Source organism: Halictus rubicundus, chromosome 3, assembly GCF_050948215.1.
Source record: "Halictus rubicundus isolate RS-2024b chromosome 3, iyHalRubi1_principal, whole genome shotgun sequence".
In the NCBI taxonomy this organism is placed as follows: domain Eukaryota; kingdom Metazoa; phylum Arthropoda; class Insecta; order Hymenoptera; family Halictidae; genus Halictus; species Halictus rubicundus.
In genome coordinates, this window is record NC_135151.1 from 21,362,528 (window position 1) to 21,381,424 (window position 18,897).

At 45.4% G+C, this 18,897-nt stretch overlaps 1 protein-coding gene across 1 annotated transcript in view; it reads right to left on the minus strand.

The window, feature by feature from the left end:
- Window positions 1-962: 962 nt before the first annotated feature.
- The window catches only part of LOC143352936 (uncharacterized), a 133,788-nt gene continuing 115,853 nt past the window's right edge, over window positions 963-18,897 (minus strand). The window contains exons 2-8 of the mRNA XM_076785983.1: window positions 18,616-18,751; window positions 12,253-12,448; window positions 9,997-10,207; window positions 8,252-8,576; window positions 6,551-6,817; window positions 3,511-6,466; window positions 963-2,371 (exon numbers count right to left, since the gene is read on the minus strand). Coding sequence (XP_076642098.1) covers window positions 2,057-2,371; window positions 3,511-6,466; window positions 6,551-6,817; window positions 8,252-8,576; window positions 9,997-10,207; window positions 12,253-12,448; window positions 18,616-18,751 — 4,406 coding nt within the window. The 3' untranslated portion in view covers window positions 963-2,056. The remainder of the gene's footprint in view (window positions 2,372-3,510; window positions 6,467-6,550; window positions 6,818-8,251; window positions 8,577-9,996; window positions 10,208-12,252; window positions 12,449-18,615; window positions 18,752-18,897) is intronic.

The window sequence follows — 18,897 nt, forward strand, 5'->3', positions numbered from 1 at the left end:
AATGTAAAATCGAAGAAATCATCCACCGTCTAGCATCATGACAATGCGCCGCATCCTCTCGAAACTTGGCCTAAGCGTGTTCACGCGAAGCGTTCGCATCGGTGCTTCCACCGTTCGGGTTACAATCTAATGATAGCGAGCGTACAACTCTGTCGAACGTGAAAACGAAAGAGAAAAGAAACGGAAACGTAAGACGCGCGTTAAAAGTATGGCGCTGATGTAACGACCGTTGCGTCGCCTCAAGATTCTCGGCGACAGACGTCCGGCTGCCTGACAGCTTCAGGTGATCCCCTGCGCCATCTAGCTTTCTGTTTCTGCCCTAATTCCTCCACTCGTCCCGGCGCTGTCGTCGCCATTTTCGAACCTCCCGTTTCCCAAAACACAGTCTCGAAGCCATCGAACTCCGCGTCAACACCGAATTTATGTCGCGGCCGATCTCCCCAACCGCTCTTCCCTTTTTCACTTCGCCGACGAAAAAAGGCTATACAATAGTCAAAAAATATGATTCGCCGATAATCTCGTACATGGCGATATATGTTTATACATACAGAATATTTATACGCACATACCAGTTGAGAGGAAAAAGCTTTCGTTTAATGATATACCAGGTTCCTTCGGTTCGCTCGCCGGAGGCAATCTTAATCGTATGTACGCGTATGTTCACAAGCATGCCCAAGCGTCATTGTGCGCGTGCGATCGAAGAGTACGTTACACACCTGCCGAGAATTCGTCAAAACCGTCCACCCCTCAATCGCGTGGCCGTGGCTCGTGCAAAGCAGAACCGTCCAAGTCTACTCGTCGCTTCAATAAATACACATTCGTCAAACAGCGATCATCGCGCGCGATTCATTCGATTAGTCATTCCCGGACGGTCAAGGGCGACGTTTTTCTTGACCGCAAAAAAATGAACGCCCTATCGGTCCGGGAACGATGCTACGCCTCGAGGAGCCGAATTTGTTATCTTTCCGCAAGGTCGCGCATGATCGTGGAAAAACGTTCAAAAAGGGGGGGGGGGTGCTTCGGTCGTCTGGCGCCGGGTTTACAAAAATTTTGTGTCCTCAGTCGCATTATACCCTAATTATCGTCGAAGCTGGACGCCCGCGCGCGAGATACACGAAATCACAATTCTACAGGTAAAAAAGAATCAAACGTCTTTGTCATTCTGCTCTGCAGTCCCGGTTTGAGCAGTCGAGATTTTGGCTTTTCTCGAGTCACTTCGTCCCTTGCGACCACCGATACAAACCGAGCACACACTCCGGCCAGTCTAACGTGTCGTCAAACACTTCCGGTTTCACACCGGATTCCCGGGCGAAACGAACGATTTTTTTTTTTGTTTCTCGAGATCGGATCAGCTGCCTAGAATCCTCCCCCGGTCCCTAGGGAACGTACTCCGCACCGTTGTCGCGCACTCTAGACTCGCAAAAGTATAACCGAAGTCTCGTCGTGTTGTGGTGATTAATGCTAAGTGTCCTTAGATAAGTAACATTTAACCGCGCAACAACGTGTCTCTCTTAAGTAGCTTGAAGCAATGTCGTTGTAGAACAGATCGCTAAACGCCGCTGCCGCCTGTCGTCTCTCATCGATAAAAGAATCAATCGCTTCGTCGCTCTGCGTCCGTTTGCTACCGATCTGACGCCGACGAACGCTTTCCAACCGGCCATCTTCCGAGTAGAACGTTCCGAGTTGAACGAATTCTTAGAGCGTCCGGCAGGTGTCCTCTGTCTGATATAGTCGAAACACGCTGCCGACGAAAAACGCAGAGGGACAAGATCCACTCGCGACACAACCGCAAGAAAACCGGGACGTCCTTGTCCCGTTCGAGCGTCACGTTGATCTACCGGTCGCAATCTTCCCGTCGTCGACGACCGACGACTTCTTAGCATTCTCCGTCAGGATCGTTCGCGTTCGTGGTGGCAACAGCGGTGGCCACGGTTGCGGCGTACCGCTGTCGCCTTCTCCTGACGACGGAGAGCGCGTTCAATGGTAATTTTCGACGGTGGTGCGATGATGAGACCGAGGATCGTCGTCTGTAATCCCATCTCGCGGCGCGTCTACCTCAAAGGACCGGCTCCTCGTCGGTGTCCTCGTTGTCTTCTCGCTCCTGCGCCGGACCTTGCACGCCGGATCCAGCTGACAGGGAACTAGTCTTCACGCGTCGCTGCCTCTTTTGTTGACCGCTGCCGCCGCCGTTGCTGCTGCTGCTCGCGCTGGAAATACTCGAGCTGCTGATCGAGGTCGCGCACACCATGTCCAGGTCCGTTTGGTGCCCGTGGGCGTCTATCAAAGGCCGCAGAGCCGATCTCAGGGACCAAGAGAGGCGGGGATAAGTGCGCTCGTGTTGAATCATCAATTCTTTGCCTTGACTCTGTTTCTGCGAAAGAAAATTCAGCTGTTTCAATGTTTCTCGATTTTATTCCATCGTAGAGGAAAATAGGGATGGAGTAGTGTCATGGATCGTCGAAAACAATGAAGAGAAACGCTGATGACGTAGGAGGCAGGCTAAGCGAGGACCGTAAACATTCTGTAGACTGAGTAGATTACCGACCGGTATTCACTTTACCGACCGGTAGCTGTTGAAGATTCTACACACTCATTACCGATCACTCGGCCGCAAATACTTACTTAATTCTGTTTTAGGGTCAGATTATTCCTGGCAGATCAAAAACAGGGCAACTAGATTCTGTCGGCAGGTTTAATGAACTTATAAACTAAGAGGCTACCGGTCGGTAAGCGTCGGGGACAAGAAGCCGATTAATCTGACTGGTTTAATGGAATTATTAATCATATGGCGTTATCAGGGTATACATTTCCAATTTTATAAATAATTAGTCTTAGGTCAATATGTTTTGACTATATGCGGAATAATTGATGTAATAGGAATTATTTTAGTCGATAAGTTTCCCGCCTATATTGTGATATGATGGTAATGTTAGTACCTGAATATGTTTAGGAGGCATATTGTCTGTTATTTATTATCAGTACTATGTTTACTCTATGTATGCCCGCTGATAGGCCAGTTCTGGCCTAATGCGTAATAAATAAAAAAAAAAAAAATAGGCTACCGGTCGGTAAGTGTGAAGGACGAAAAGCCGATTAGTAGGCTATCGGTCGGTAAAGTGTTAAAAATGTATGAAAATAATCATTGATCGATTTATAACGTACACGTTACTAAATCCTTTCACAAGAAAGTGTTGTCTACACAAATGTAAATTTGAGTACTCGCTTAGAGTGGCATGAACGATTGAATATTTTCCGTTTCTTTGGAAGAGTGCACAGTGGCGTCGCAACGAATTTTCTCGATGACGTAACGTTCTGCATGGTCAACAAACCGACCGATACTGGCGAAGAATACGAGGGGAACGATAAATGGTTCGAGGTAATTAAGGTATAATTGAATCGGAGCGGGTCAAGAGCGATGACATCGAGAGAAATACGTGAATTATCGATCGCGCGTCTAATTAAAGACGCGCGAAACGGTGACAATTGGTGGTATAAATAACGGGGGCTCACCTCGGGAAGGTCGCTCGACCTGGTTTCCCGCGAAGCCAACAGCTTCTTGCTCTCGGCAAACTGCCTCAGCGATTTCTCTCGAACGTAGACAAATGGTCTGATGACCCTGAGATCCTGACGGCGGATGTAGTAGTGGGCCTTCATGGTTTTCAGCTTGCCGCCGTGAAACACCGAGACGAGGAAACCCTCGGTGAGATCGTCTAGATGCTGGCCGATCGCCAGCACGTTGTAATTGTGTCGCTTGGCGATCGAGTATAGCCGTGCTCTGATCGCCCGATTGCAAAAGCTGCACGCACCGTTCGCGTCCAAGGGATCCTCCGGCTGATTCTCGCCGGGATTGCATTTTGTCTCGGTGCTCTGATCCTCGTAAAAATAGGGGACATTCAGAGCCTTCAGATAGCTCATCATCCCGATCGGATCCGATCCGTTCGTGTCCACCGCGGCCGCTCCGATCTCGAAGTCAATGCCCTTGGATCTCGCATAAAATCTATATTGATGCAGCGTGTGCAGCAGGGACAGCGAGTCCTTGCCGCTGATCGACAGGCAAACCAACACTCTGTCGCTGTCCCTGATCATGTCGAACTCCTGCATAGCTTCGACCGCCGGCTTCCAAACGCTCTTCGGCGGGCAATGCCATTGCGGCCGGGCCGCATCGGTATTACCATCCTTCGATTCGAACGCGACCTCCTGATCCTCCTCTTCCTTCAGATCGCCCGAGCACTCCTCGTCCTCCGAGAAGTCGTCGGCTTGGCGGACCTGTTGCTTGCAGTTAGACTTGTTCACCAGAGCGGTCATAGATGCCGCTCTCGGTTTGCGGCCGTAGCTGTTCGTGGAATTGGACTCCGCGCTGCTGCTGCGTTTCAGATCGACCGAGTCCAGGGACTTGTCGCTCTCGTGGAAAGACAGATTGATCCCGCTGTCCTGCGAGCTGACCGAGTTCACCGCGGAGTAGATCTTCGGCAGGATCTTCCGGGCGTCGCCGATCTCCAGGCCGCTCCTGTCGTGGCCGTCGTCGTCGTTCAGATCGTCGTCCAAATCGTGGACCACCTCTTCGTCGTCGGTCTTCGACTGGCTGCGAACCATCTGCTCGTTCTCCGCCGGCTTCATCACGTATATCACCGTCTCGTCGGAGGAACACTCGCTGGACATCTTACTCTCCTGCTGCGTCAGCTCGCCGACCTTCCCCGAGATCTCGATCGGGCCGCTGCGTCTCGAGCTCGAGAGCCTGGGGGACGAGGAAAGCTGGACCGTCCTTCCTCTGTCCGGCGAGCCACAACCGTTCGAGGAAACGTCGGAAGCGGACGCGTCCGGAGAGTGTCTGTGCAGCCCGTCGACGGCGTTCACCATGCACCTGATCTCGGACTTGACCTCGCTGGCCATCTCCTTCGAGAACTCCATCAAGTACTCGGCTATGTTGCTCGCGGTGAACGAGTCGTGTCTCAACTTGTCCTCGGCGCTCGGCAAACCTATGGGGCCGATGTTGCGGGAGTGATGCTGCGGCGTGTTCTCCGAGGTGTTCGTTTCGGAGAGCGCGTCGTCGACCTTCGAGATCACCTCCCGGATCTCGGACTTGATCTCCGTCGCCAGCTCCTTCGTCACCTCTTTCACGTAAGCGCTCAGATCGTCCTCCGATCTTTGTCCACCGTTCGCGGAGATCGGCGACGACCTGCCCCCGCCCGCGAACTTCTCCGTGTAATCGCTGACCGAGGAGTACGAGGACGGGGGCGAGGCCGTGTTGTGATAGTTCAACGACAAGATCGAATGACTCGGGCTGCCGTTCTCGAACTCCAGCGAGTTCAACTCGGTCTGGCTGCTGCAGCTGCAATGGTGTCGCCTGGGCTTCACGGTGTTCCCATTGTTCCCGCTCAGTCCTAAACTGGTCAGAGTTTGAGGACTCAACGGGAGCGGCGGTATAGGGGAGGAGGATGACGAGGCCACCTTCCGATTCACCGAGGCGTTCTCCCCACCCCCGCTACTGCCGAGAGAATTGCACCTGGCACGGCCAGCGTTGGCAGCGTCGATCAGATCCTTTTCCTCTTTAATTGGCCTGTTGCCGGCGTGAGAGATCGTGCTAAGGGCCGAAGGCGTGACCACATCGCCAACGGCGAATCTCACGGGCATCGGCGAACTCGGGCAAGTAGCCGGGGACCTTTGACCGGTCGAGCCGTTGTTCCGATCGGCGCTGACCGATCGTTCCTCTTCGTTGCCGCTGCCGCCGCTGGAGTAACCCGTTTGGAACTCGGCTGTGTTCAGCAGAGTCTTTCGAACCGAGCTGAGGACCGGCAGGCTTCGATGTCTCGGCGACGTGGTGGAGATCAAAAAGTTGCCGGTCCGTGGAATGTCGCTGTTCAGTCGACGGATGCTGTTCACCAGAGCCAGACAGCTGACTTGGCTGTCGTGCGTGGTCGTCGGCGTGTGATGGCCAAGCCTGTTCCACGATAGCGTCGGATTGAACGGTACGTCTTGCTTGACGTTCTGCGAGTTGCCGAGCAACAGATCCTGCGCCTCGCTGGGCAGCATGAACCATCGCAGAGCCTCCATTCGCTCGGACACGAAGTTGTAGCTACGGTCGATCTGCAGCGGGTATCTCTGCGCCATTTTTCTCGCCCGGTTGAAAATGTTGCGCGCGGTCTGCAGACAGTCGCCGTAGTTCTGCGGAAGAACACCGGCCCCGGACACCCGCCTCTCCGACGCGTTCATCTTCCCGTCGGTGTACCTAATCGAGCTGAGCCACTTTCGCTCTTTGAACACGCTGTTCGTCTGGTGCCGCCATTCCCCGGTGTCCGGGTTCAGCCCGTACTGCGGCAACAGCTTCCAACCCTCCGTGGCCACCATCTTCAAGGCCTCGAGGACAAAGGCGACCTCCGCCTCGGACATGAAGTACGGGAAAGAGAGCTTGGCGAAACCCGGCCGCAACCCCTCCGTGTTTGTCTCCACGTTCTCGGTGTTCCTCTCGCTGAAAGGAAGCAAACAGCATGAACGAACATTATCTCCCGCCGAGCCGGGAATCGATAGGGAAAGCTGGTTTCGAATTTCATACCCCTCTACGAGCACCTTCTGGTACTCCTTGGCGAGTTCTTGGTCGATCCCCATCAGGTCATGAGCGTAACGACCCGCGCACGCGCATCCGCCACGCGCCTGTATCCCAAACACGTCGTTCAAAACGGCGCACACGAAGTTGTGATGGAGGAACGTGCCGCGCGGGTGCCGCACCATGAACGAGAAGATGGGCAGCCTCTTGACATTCTGCGAGCCGCTGCCGAGCAGAATCAGTTCCGGGATCGTCCGCACGTGGGCCAACACTTGCCTAAACGGAGAAGCGAGCACGGTTTAAAATGCGGGTCCACGCTCTATCGCCATCTTCCTCTTCTTCTTCCGTTCTAACGAACACGATCCAATCGACTTTTACATCGCGACGCTGACCATATCAGCCCGGTTGAATAATTAAGTGCTAAAACTGTCCCTCTGTCATATCGAACCACTTGTCTTACAATTTAACTCCAAGCTTTCAGACTAATGCAGAGAAAATAGTATCATTTGCAAGAATACATTCAAAATGGCGAGGTTGCTTCTACAGGCACGTTTTACATAAAACGTGATAATACAACCTATTTTTCAATTGAACGATAAGGCTCAGGTAATCAAAATTATAAAGTGATAAACAAAACATAACAGTTTATGTTAGGTAATATTAAGAATATATATATAATATTTTACAAAAATAAGGATTTGAAGCAATGTTTACAGTTTTGCACGTTTCATCAGAAACGGTTAAGATGGTACAGAAATGCTAGGGAAACGAAATCGTCAACAAACACTGATAGCCAACTGTAGTAACTATTTCATAATTATTGAAATTGTGAAAACGTTTTCATAGGAAATTACTGAATTGACTCATTTAACACTAGAACTATCGAACCAGTCAAAATGACTGGTGGATGATTTCTTCATTACTTCAAACTATGAAAACGTTTTCACGAGAAATTTTTTAATATATCTCTTCTTTGGAGTACAAGTTACCATAAAAATTGTATGAAATCTGAGAAAATTCAATCTTGCTAGTTCTTCAATCATAGTTGTTCAATCTTGATAATTCTAGTGTTAAGCACATATTATAATGAAAATCGTACAAAGTTTATGTAAATTCAATCTTCTCCTTTCTATAAGACGTTTCACTTTTATACGTCTTGTGCTCGGTAGGTTCAGTGTCAAGACATCATTTGAAGGCAAGAAGGTTCACGATCTGATTTTCATATTCATTTTTAATAAGTGAACTGATATAGAACGGAAAACTTGACACAGATTGAAACAGATAAAAGTAGCTTGTGAGAATTAGAATTTGTGTAGAATGGTCCATTATCGTAATTAAGATAAGGTGTTAATCTATTTTCTCTTTTCATTTCAGCATCTTCCTTTTTTTGGGATCAGACAACAACAGGCAAGATAACGTGAAATATTTAATCGATCGAAATGGAAGGCGTCAAAGACACAACAATAATGACCGCGGCAAGCCGTTATCTCTGATCTACCGCTGGAAATTTTTCAGCAGGTTAATTATACTGACAAACGTATCAGTCCACGTGCTCAAAGGAAGCTGACACACGTGGAGATAAGATGAGCAAGAAGAAAAAAATGGAGTGGCGATTGAACGCGTCGATGGCACTCGAGAGATTCTCCGTGACCGGCCAATATAGTCGGCGTCGCGTTTAATTATAAAATGTTATTTTAAGAGTAATCCTACCTAGAGATCTTATCTTGCCGGGCAACGATAGCTCGCGGCGTAACGTTCTCCTTCAATTGAACCGCGAGCCCGCATCTGATGGTCTCGACGACACCGGCGGTGCCGCTCTCCTCCCTCAGCTCCGGATCCCGGTGATAGTGATGGGAGTCCCTCATGTCTTCCGTGCCAATTTTATCTTTGAGCAGGGACCGTTTGGTCACGAGCACGCCGGGGGACTGCACGCCGCCGATGAACTTGTGCCCGGCGAAAATGATCGCATCCTTGTGGACGGCCGTCTCCCCGACGCCCGGCAAATGCGGATTCATATCGATCTGAACGTACGGGGCTGGAAACGTGAACGTAGGCGTTTTGATCGTGAAACCTCGTTTGGACGTCGATTAATCATATTCGCGAGCTGTTGTCGCGCGAACGACAACGGGCGTAATGTATTTGTCTGCCCCGAGACTAAATAAACAGACGATAATGCGTGTATTTTTCCCGCTAATCGAGGCACAACACACTGCGACGATCTTGATACCGTCCATTGTTTTCTGACCTCTGTCTTTACCGCGCCTTTCTGGATTTAAACTTTCGGAAAATCAGTGTTGGCCAGTAATTTCTATTTTGAGGGGCCTACGTTGATTTTGATTGTGCAATTATCATTGCATCCCTGCTCGTTCGTTAGAAATTAACCCTTAGCACTCGAATGGCGACTGTAAGGCGCCTCTAAAAGTTGCTGTATCATTATTCAAAATATTTTTTGCATTATTAAATTTATTTGTATTTGGTAAATTACTAAACGTTTCGGCATTACTTGTAAATTGCACCATTTTTGTATGTATAACATGGAAATATATATATATATATAGAGAGAGAGAGGGGAAATATTCTAGGTATTTTGGAGTTAAAATAGCTTCGAGTGCAAAGGGTTAATTCATTCATTCATTTGGCGCATTTTTCGTTTAATCCAAAAATACTGTTAGAACTGTGTTCTGGAATGTGAGATCTTAAGGGGTCCAGATTCAGCTTTTTCATTTTCTCAAAAAATTGACTTTTCTTCGAGTACAAGTGTTGCAGAATATGTGTGCGAACGGATTTGTTTGAATAAATTTAATTATGGGCGTTTGAAGAATGCAACTCGCAGTTGCAACGTGCAGTCGAGAGATATACTTTTCTCTTTTTGTTTTTTTTTTTGGAATTGCGAGGTCGAAACATGATACAAGTGTTTGTAAAAACTAAGATGGGAGACAATATTTTGCAGGATATATTTCGTTTATGATAGGGGATCCTAAAGATTCAGTGCGTTTAGCTTAGCTGATGGTCAGTTCGGTGCAAATTTTAGTCAAGAAATCGACTTGAAATTTCGAGAGGATTCTCAGCATATGTCCTACTATTGCACAAATTGAAAAATTGTATTTCTTTGAACATGCTAAAGGCGAGAAAATATTTAAAAAGTTAGTCAAGATTTTTAATTGATTTTTGTTCCGACCATAGCCGTATACGTACTGATTAAGATACTCCCTCATATTTTTGTTTTCGTTCGGCAGGGGGACTGGAGTTATGACAACGGTCAACCTTGTCATTTTTTGTTGTTTCTGCGTTGGAAAAGAAAAATAATTTATGTACTTCAAACACCAGTACACGCGTGCGCAAAAATATTAACCGGGAAACGTTCGACAGTTTCCTCGAAAGAAATTCCGAAAAATTGGCAAGCACATGGAATCATTGCAAACCAGAGTCCCCCTTTACATCGTGTCGATCATTACCTGCAGCCGTGTAATCCCAGATGCTGAGTGCTCCGAATTGGTGCAACAGAAGGGTCGTCGCGACGTCATCTGCCAAAACACCGGTGATGCAACTGGCAGCGCTGAAGCACCCGATCATTTGCGTAACACCCTCAGCTCGCACTTTGACCAGTCTCCGCTCGAGATCATTCAGATCTAAGAAACCCTCGCGGGTCTCGGACACTCGTATCACCTGCGATGATCGTTCGAACATTATATTTAGCTCGAACATTGACGAGTGACAGCTTCTCGAGTAATCTATGCAACGCTAATGAATGTCGCAGGCAAAAATTATCGCAAACGATAACTCTTCGCTCGGTTTTGCTTTCGAGCTTACGCTTCTCCACAATTTCTATATTACTCGGAGTATGTAACGTATTTTTTCCTTGGAACCTATTAGCACAGTTTATTTTGAATTGCAGAGAGAGAATAAAAGAAAGTGCAAACTGCAAATTTGCAAATGACGATCCGCGACTTCGTGGCAACATGGTACAGTGTATTTCAATAAAGTGGGACAGTTCTCCTTACAAAGAGAACAAATAAGGACACTCTATTCGAGATTCGTCCACAATAAAATTAAGCGAACGAAACGTTTTTACGAGCCAAGAGTTCGTAGATTCGCGATAAGGTAGAGTGACCACGTTACCGACAAAAATAAATAATAAACCGATAAAATTCACGTGCCTCAACTTTTCGTCCTTATATGAGAATATTTTTCGCTGGGAAAAGCCTATTAACACTAGGTTCACGGACCACTAAAAATGAGTATTTCACATTACTTTATAAAAATAACACTAATGTACATATCGAAATTTTTAGCCATTTTCTAAATAATATATACCCAAGGAAATCAATTTGTTGAATAATCCCTCATGGATGCATCTTTACAAACTCAATATTCGTAAACTAAAAACATTAGAATCCGTAATTCTGACGGGTAAATCTAGGGCCAAGTCTACGTAGATTCGCGATAAGGTAGGGTGACCACGTTACCAACAAAAATATGCGAAAAATGGTTTTTCGCGCCTCAACTTTTCGTCCTTGTATGAGAATATTTTTCGCTGGGAAAAGCCTATTAACACTAGGTTCACCGACCACTAAAAATGAGTATTTTACATTACTTTATAAAAATAACACGAATGTACACGAATGTAAATAATATATACCCAAGGAAATCAATTTGTTGAATAATCCCTCATGGATGCATCTTTACAAACTCAATATTCGTAAACTAAAAACATTAGAATCCGCAATTCTGACGGGTAAATCTAGGGCCAAGTCTACGTAGATTCGCGATAAGGTAGGGTGACCACGTTACCGACGAAAATATATTCAAATGTACATTCAAATGTGACAACTTTAAACAAATTTTTTCGTAACTGAAACCACCGTAGGTTTAAAGATCGATGCTCCCTCCTCGCAACGACATCGTAAAAGTTGATTTGCGATTTATTTCAGTCGTTTCGTCGAGCTTCGAGTGAGAGGTGTGGTCGCCAACTTTACAGTAGTGTACAAGTTACACCATGTGGGCTTTACACGAGCGATCCTCATATCTGTTCCAAGACTTAAGTCAGTGGCTGTGAACGTTAATTATACTCTGCAAAAGTCACGTGACTACCCTTGGCTCTTAATGGAATCGTATTTCAACTTCTCGCGCGTTCAAACGAGTGTACCATCCCGCGATCAAGTGACACTGAAAACCCGTTTAAAGTCCGCGAAAACGTCGTTTAACGTGCGTGAATTTAAGTGGGACCGTAGAAAACGCGCGCGTCAACTCCATAAAGATTTACCGGCGAATAAATGCCTACAAAGGAGTCGGGTGGAACGGTGACGGTCCAGGAGAGATCGAGAGAACTATCAAAGGGTCGGGGAAACTTTGCGAGAAAAATAACTCCGGCACTGAACTCTCGGAAAAGCACAGTGATCCTCCGCTTCTCCGTGAAACCGCGGTGTACGCGTTTCGAGAGCGTTTTATGCGTTCCCTGTGAATCGCGCAGCTTCGAGGGCAAAGGGAGGAAAAAAAGAGAAGAAACGTTTCGGGACTCGAAAAAAGTACTCTCGACGAAACCGTTCGACGTGTTCCGCAGCGACATTCGAGTACGGTTGGCTTTCGGGGTCGATGTGTCCCCGGGGTTCCAAGATCAGAGAACACTCTTGACTCACCGTTGAAAAATCCGCGGCCGTAAAATGTTCGCATGCTTCGCGCGTATGTATCGTTTTCTTTCTTTTTTCACTTACCCTGACGCCGTGCTCCCGCCAAGGCCGCAGATTCGCGTGATGCTCGAACGGTCCGACGAACACCACCGAGGATTTCGTGAGATCGAGGTGTCGCAGAAGCGTACGAAGGGCAGCCGCCGTGCCTTGACCCGTGAACAGAACTGCATCCTGCTCGCCAGCCCCCACCGCGTGTCTCACGATGTCTCTGGCTTCGTGTCTGCAACATTCGTCGGTCAGGATATATCGATTCGTCCTTCCGCTGGCATTAACGATCGCCTATAAAAACGAGGCAGCCCGGCGGATCCGCGCCGAGGGCGTACCAGAGATTCCCGAGCGTTGTCTCGGCTGCTTTGAGGCCGACGCGCGGCGTCGCCGCGAGGCCGACGCTGACAACGCGAGGAAGGACCTCGCGAGAACAGCCGCTTCGAGTGTGTCGACCACGGTGACGAAAATACCGATTCTGAATAGGGTTGTCATATTTTAGGGAAGAATTCGGGACACGGACAATTTAGGGGTGGAACAGGAAACTGCCCTAACAGTTGTTTTGTGGGTTGTTAGATTTACATTATTTGTTTGAAATCGTTTCGAACTCAACTGGCAGACTTCCGTCCCCTTGGTGGGAAAAAGCACTCTGTAAAAGTAATTTTATAAGGGTAGTTATCCTTGTAAAACACGGTGACGAAAATACCGATTCTGAATAGGGTTGTCATATTTTAGGGAAGAATTCGGGACACGGACAATTTAGGGGTGGAACAGGAAACTGCCCTAACAGTTGTTTTGTGGGTTGTTAGATTTACATTATTTGTTTGAAATCGTTTCGAACTCAACTGGCAGACTTCCGTCCCCTTGGTGTGAAAAAGCACCCTGCAAAACTAATTTTATAAGGGTAGTTATCCTTGTAAAACACGGTGACGAAAATACCGATTCTGAATAGGGTTGTCATATTTTAGGGAAGAATTCGGGACACGGACAATTTAGGGGTGGAACAGGAAACTGCCCTAACAGTTGTTTTGTGGGTTGTTAGATTTACATTATTTGTTTGAAATCGTTTCGAACTCAACTGGCAGACTTCCGTCCCCTTGGTGGGAAAAAGCACTCTGTAAAAGTAATTTTATAAGGGTAGTTATCCTTGTAAAACACGGTGACGAAAATACCGATTCTGAATAGGGTTGTCATATTTTAAGGAAGAATTCGGGACACGGACAATTTAGGGGTGGAACAGGAAACTGCCCTAACAGTTGTTTTGTGGGTTGTTCACACTAGATTTACATTATTTGTTTGAAATCGTTTCGAACTCAACTGGCAGACTTCCGTTCCCTTAGTGTGAAAAAGCACTCTACACAAGTAATTTTATAATGGTAGTTATCCTTGTAAAAGACTGATACTAAAAACTTATTCTTCGGATCAGGTTGCTCCTAAAACTGGTCTAATTGCAACGTATAATGACAGACTAACAGTTAAATTTCGAACTCAACTGGCAGACTTCCGTCCCCTTAGTGTGAAAAAGCACCCTACAAAACTAATTTTATAAGGGTAGTTATCCTTGTAAAAGACTAATACCAAAAACTTATTCCTCGGATCAGGTTGCTCCTAGAAGTGGTCTAATTGCAACGTATAATGACAGACTAACAGTTAAATTATTGGGACAAGGTCGTCTCGACATCGCGAGGGTTAAAAATGTCCTCCAGTTCTAATACCACCTAAATTCGACCATTTCCATCGGGTTTTACGGTCTCGCGATTAACGGCGACCGTTGCAGCGATACATAGCGAGTAGAACGAACGAAAGAAATCCGAAAAGTCGCATGACATCGTGCCATCATCGTTATTGCCGTTGCGGACGCGCCGGTAAGTGTTCAGGGCTCGAGTCCACTGGATATTGATCTGGGACGTCAGCGCCACCCCCGCACGTTCCGCTGCATAAAATTTAGGGATAACGGAGCCGTCCCGACGACGTCCCGCTCGGATTGAAAACGGTGCCAGCTGATCGGCAAGCAACCTGCAGGAATTCGGGCCGGAGCGACGCACAGTGGGCAATTTGGACAAAATCGGATTCAAAATCACGGAACTTTCGATAGAACTGAGGTAGAGCGATGAAATCTTTTTTAAATTAACCCTTTGCACTCGAGCGGTGACTCTGAAGCACCGCTAGAAATTTTTGTGGCATTATTTCGAAGAAATTACAAAAAATATTTTTTACATTACAATATTTCAATTTAATAGATTACTAAATATTTAAATATTTAATACGTAGAAATCAGATCGGTTTCGTATGAATAAAATGAAAATATTGTACGACGGAAGAAACAATTAGTTTTAGATTGAAACCAGCGCCGAGTGCAAAGGGTTAAAGCTGAAACTTTGTAGAATATGGGAAAAATAGGGAGATTGTGGTACGAACGCTTTTCAACCTTCAGAAAATTCGTTAAACTTGCACAAATTCAAGAAAATTTTCGTTTTCCCAATACCACGCGCGGAAAAAATTTCTTTTTTAACATGCTGTACATCGTTTCCCATAGATTTTTTCACGCTGATCTCAAATCTGGTCTCAAAAGTCTACGACCTCAGGATTTTGCAAAAAATAGATTTTTGTGACAAAAACTAATCAAGTCATTTTTTCGTTGGAACGATTGGATGGTAATAATCTCCCTATTTTTCCCATATTCTACAAAGTTGCAGCTTTGATTAAAAAAAAAATTTCAACGCTCTACCTCATTCCTATTGCAAGTTCCTTGATTTTGAGTCCGATTTTGTCCAAATTGCCCACTGTGCGAGAGCGTAATTCGGAATCCCAGCGAGACAGAAAGGCAACGGTCGAGCGGCGCAGAAAATGAGTCGCGTTTATCGCACAGATATCGCACGACAACCGGAATCGTGCATGCATGCTAATTCCGCGGGGCCATTGGAAATCGATAATTAGAAATTCATAATGCCCGGCGTCGCGCTCCTGTTTTTCAGCTCGTAATGCGGCCGTTCCGATAAAGATATTTGGACAGTTGCGAAACAATCGGTTATGGCCACCATTTACCATGCTGATAATGCGTTTCCCAATAAGAGATTGTATGCAGGAAATTAACTACCGTGCAATTTTCTTGGCGGTTGCACGCATTTGCAGCATTTCCTTGTTTCTGATCATTCTTTGAACGAAAAAATACGCAGCAAAACTGTAAACACATTTTGCTAGTTTTACATAAAACGTGATAACACAACCTATTTTTCGATTGAACGATAAGGCTTAGGTAATAAGAATTATATGGCGAATGGGATAAACGAAACGTAACAGTTTATGTTAGATAATATTTCAGAAAAATAAGGATTTTAAGCAATGTTTACAGTTTTGCACGTTTCATCAGAAACGGTTAAGATAGTACACAAATGCTGGGGAAATGAAATTGTCGACAAACACTGATAGCCATAGTAAGTGCAAAACTGTAAAAACTGTTTTCAATCCCTATTTTCGATAAATATTCCGTATATTATTAAATAAACTGAATATATATATATATAATATATAATAAACGAAAATAAACTGTTGCGTTTTGTTTATCCTATTCACTTTCTAATTATTACTACCTAATCATTACCGTTCAATTGAAAAATAGATTGTATTATCACGTTTTACGTAAAACCAGCGAACTGTGTTCGGTGCATGTCCCGTGAACCATATTCTAAAAATGACTTACATTAATTACTTGCATCAAAATCACTTTACATAAAATGAAAAATCGATCGTTCAGCCATCCGCAAAGCGAAGTTAGCACAACGATCGCACAGCAAACTTCCCTTTCGGAACATCGGTGATAAACTCGAATCGATTTTCTAATTTCCCGACTCGCTCAATTAACGGTACACATTGCACCGTCAACTGTGTTGTTAGCACAACCTGTTAATAGACCGAGTGAGCATAAAACTGCCTTAAACACGCAGGAAAGTTTGCTTATTGTCAGCCAACTTTTTCGCAGTTATAAACTAACCAACGACCCGTGACTTCCGGAAATGTTTGCTCGACTCGGAGAAACCGGAATTAGTGCGGCGGAACTTCCTTCGCGATGATCCGTTACAAAACTAATAAACGCAACAACGCTGGATCGTTTGACTAATCATGACCGTTTACGACGCGGTACTTTCCCGGCGCGTTCAAGTATAGCTGAACGAATGATTCACTTGGCCCGTTTATGGTGTATAAGCAGCGCTGAAACTTTCGATCAATAGCGAGCAGGAAAGACGATCACCGGACGGGAAAAAGACGGGCCTCGGGCTCGTTTAATTCCGCAATTAATAGACCGACTGGAATTGGTTCTGGGAATCGCTTGATCAGCGGACGCGGATGTATCGTTAGCCACGTCCGATGCAGCAACGCGTACACGCGTCGCTCTCACGACCTCGATCGTTATCACGATCATGCGATCGTCCACCACCGAGAAGAGGAAACCTCTTTGTCCGCACAGTTTTTCCATAATTCACAACGCCGTCGAGATTAAATCCAGAGACACTCGGAACCTATGATAAATCGTTTTCTGATTGGGAAAAAGTTCTCTTTTGTCGAACTTGCCCGTCGACGTAATCACCGAGCTCTACTCGTAGAATCTTTGCAGCGTTACACGCGACCTTGAAGACGAACTGTATAGCATGCAAGTCGGATTGGTCATCGGTCGAAACGGTAGGGTGTGAAGATTCGCGAATCTAACGACGACTAAACAATGAGACAGTTGCGTAACGAGACTATCGCGAACATTTATGTCAGACGCAGAAATAACTCGCCCCTCAGACATAATTAGTCTTTTGTTCGAATTAATTGCGAGACTATTGTGAAGAAAAAATTTCCTTGTCATTCTGTAATTTTATAGTGGTAATTTCAATGCTTGCAAAGAACTGTGTAACGTGGCAAAGTAGATAGTATAAATCTGTCGATTCGTTTGTGAGTTGGGACATTTTCCTGAGTTCCTGAGAAATATTTTTCAGACAAGGATCCAGCGATTATTAGTTTAAAATATGGAACGGGATCGTTAATGGTGAATAGTTTGTGAATCATGTAAATAAAATTTGAGCCTACAGTGGACCCAGAAAGCACTTGGACACCACGTCTCCGATTCTAGAAAAATTGTTCATATTTAAATTGCGATAATTTCGTGAGAACAAGTAGTGCAACCATAAGCATGGTACAACAAATATTGAAACCGTAAGCGTGGCACAACAAATAGCACAGCCATAAGGACTCTTTCTAAAGCTTAAAAAGCCTCTACTTTCAAAACAAAGCTGTGTTTCATTTCTTCAATAATATTAATTGAAATATTTACATAAAATTTCTAATTTTGCAAAAAAGAATAAAATTATGCCCCGCATTTATTTTACCCCTACTTTCGCAAAGCTGTGTTTCATTTCTTCAATAATATTAATTGAACCATTTACATAAAATTTCGAATTTTGCAAAAAAGAATCAATTATGCCCCGCATTTATTTTGACTCTACTTTCAAAACAAAGCTGTGTTTAATTTCTTCAATGACATTAATTAAAATATTCACATAAAATTCCTAATTTTGCAAAAAAGAATAAATTGTGCCCCGCATTCTATTTTGCCCCTACTTTCGCAAAGCTGTGTTTAATTTCTTCAATAATATTAATTGAAATATTCACATAAAATTCCTAATTTTGCAAAAAAGAATAAATTATGCCCCGCATTTATTTTGCCTCTACTTTCGCAAAGGTGTGTTTAATTTCTTCAATAATATTAATTGAACCATTTACATAAAATTCCTAATTTTCCAGAAAAGAATAAATTATGCCCCGCATTTATTTTGCCCCTACTTTCGCAAAGCTGTGTTTCATTTCTTCAATAATATTGTGTCTTCAATAACAGTGTTTAATTTCTTCAATAATATTAATTGAAATATTCACATAAAATTCCAAATTTCCCAGAAAAAAAATCGTGCCTCGCGTTCTATTTTGACGTTACTTTCAGCGCGCTGCATCGTTCGATAATAAATTCGATTGTGCATCTACTGTATAAAGACTGCCTATACGAACGTTAACAGACGTTTGAAGTCCAATAAGAGTCGCAACGTGCAAACATAATTTCGCTGGTTGGAACGCGACTTCGTTCACAATCTACGATCCCGTGCAACGGTTCCCCGAGCAATTACATTTCTCAGGTGCGCGCGGAAAGGAGGAACAGGAAGCAGAGTGACCGAAGCTGAATAATATTTTCCGAGAGAGCGTAACGCAGCGGCCGGTGTGGCGCCCACGAATAAAACTCGACTACACGTTTCCATTATCTTTCACTCGCGCATCCCGTTTCCTAGATGCATTATCTAACGGGGGCGAAGGATCCGAGCCAGTTTTCGCATGATCGTCTCCTCAGAATCTCGGGTTTTGCTGTCCGCTTACCTGAATAGCGAGGATTGCAGGCTGCAGATTGACGTGGTCGCGTGGGTGTCGCCTAAGCACGGCAACACCTCCTTTGTGATGTACTCCTCGAGAAATTGCAGCGATCTTCCGGAAGCGGTATAGTCGCAGTAGACCACTGTAATTAAACGAAACTGGCGTCAGACGTGAAGACAGAAAATTGTGACGTAAGAGACATCGAATCGATCATCACATATGACTGAATCAGGTACGGTCTTTTATTTATATTAGCTCGTCCCATAAGTTCCTGACGTGGATGTGTTT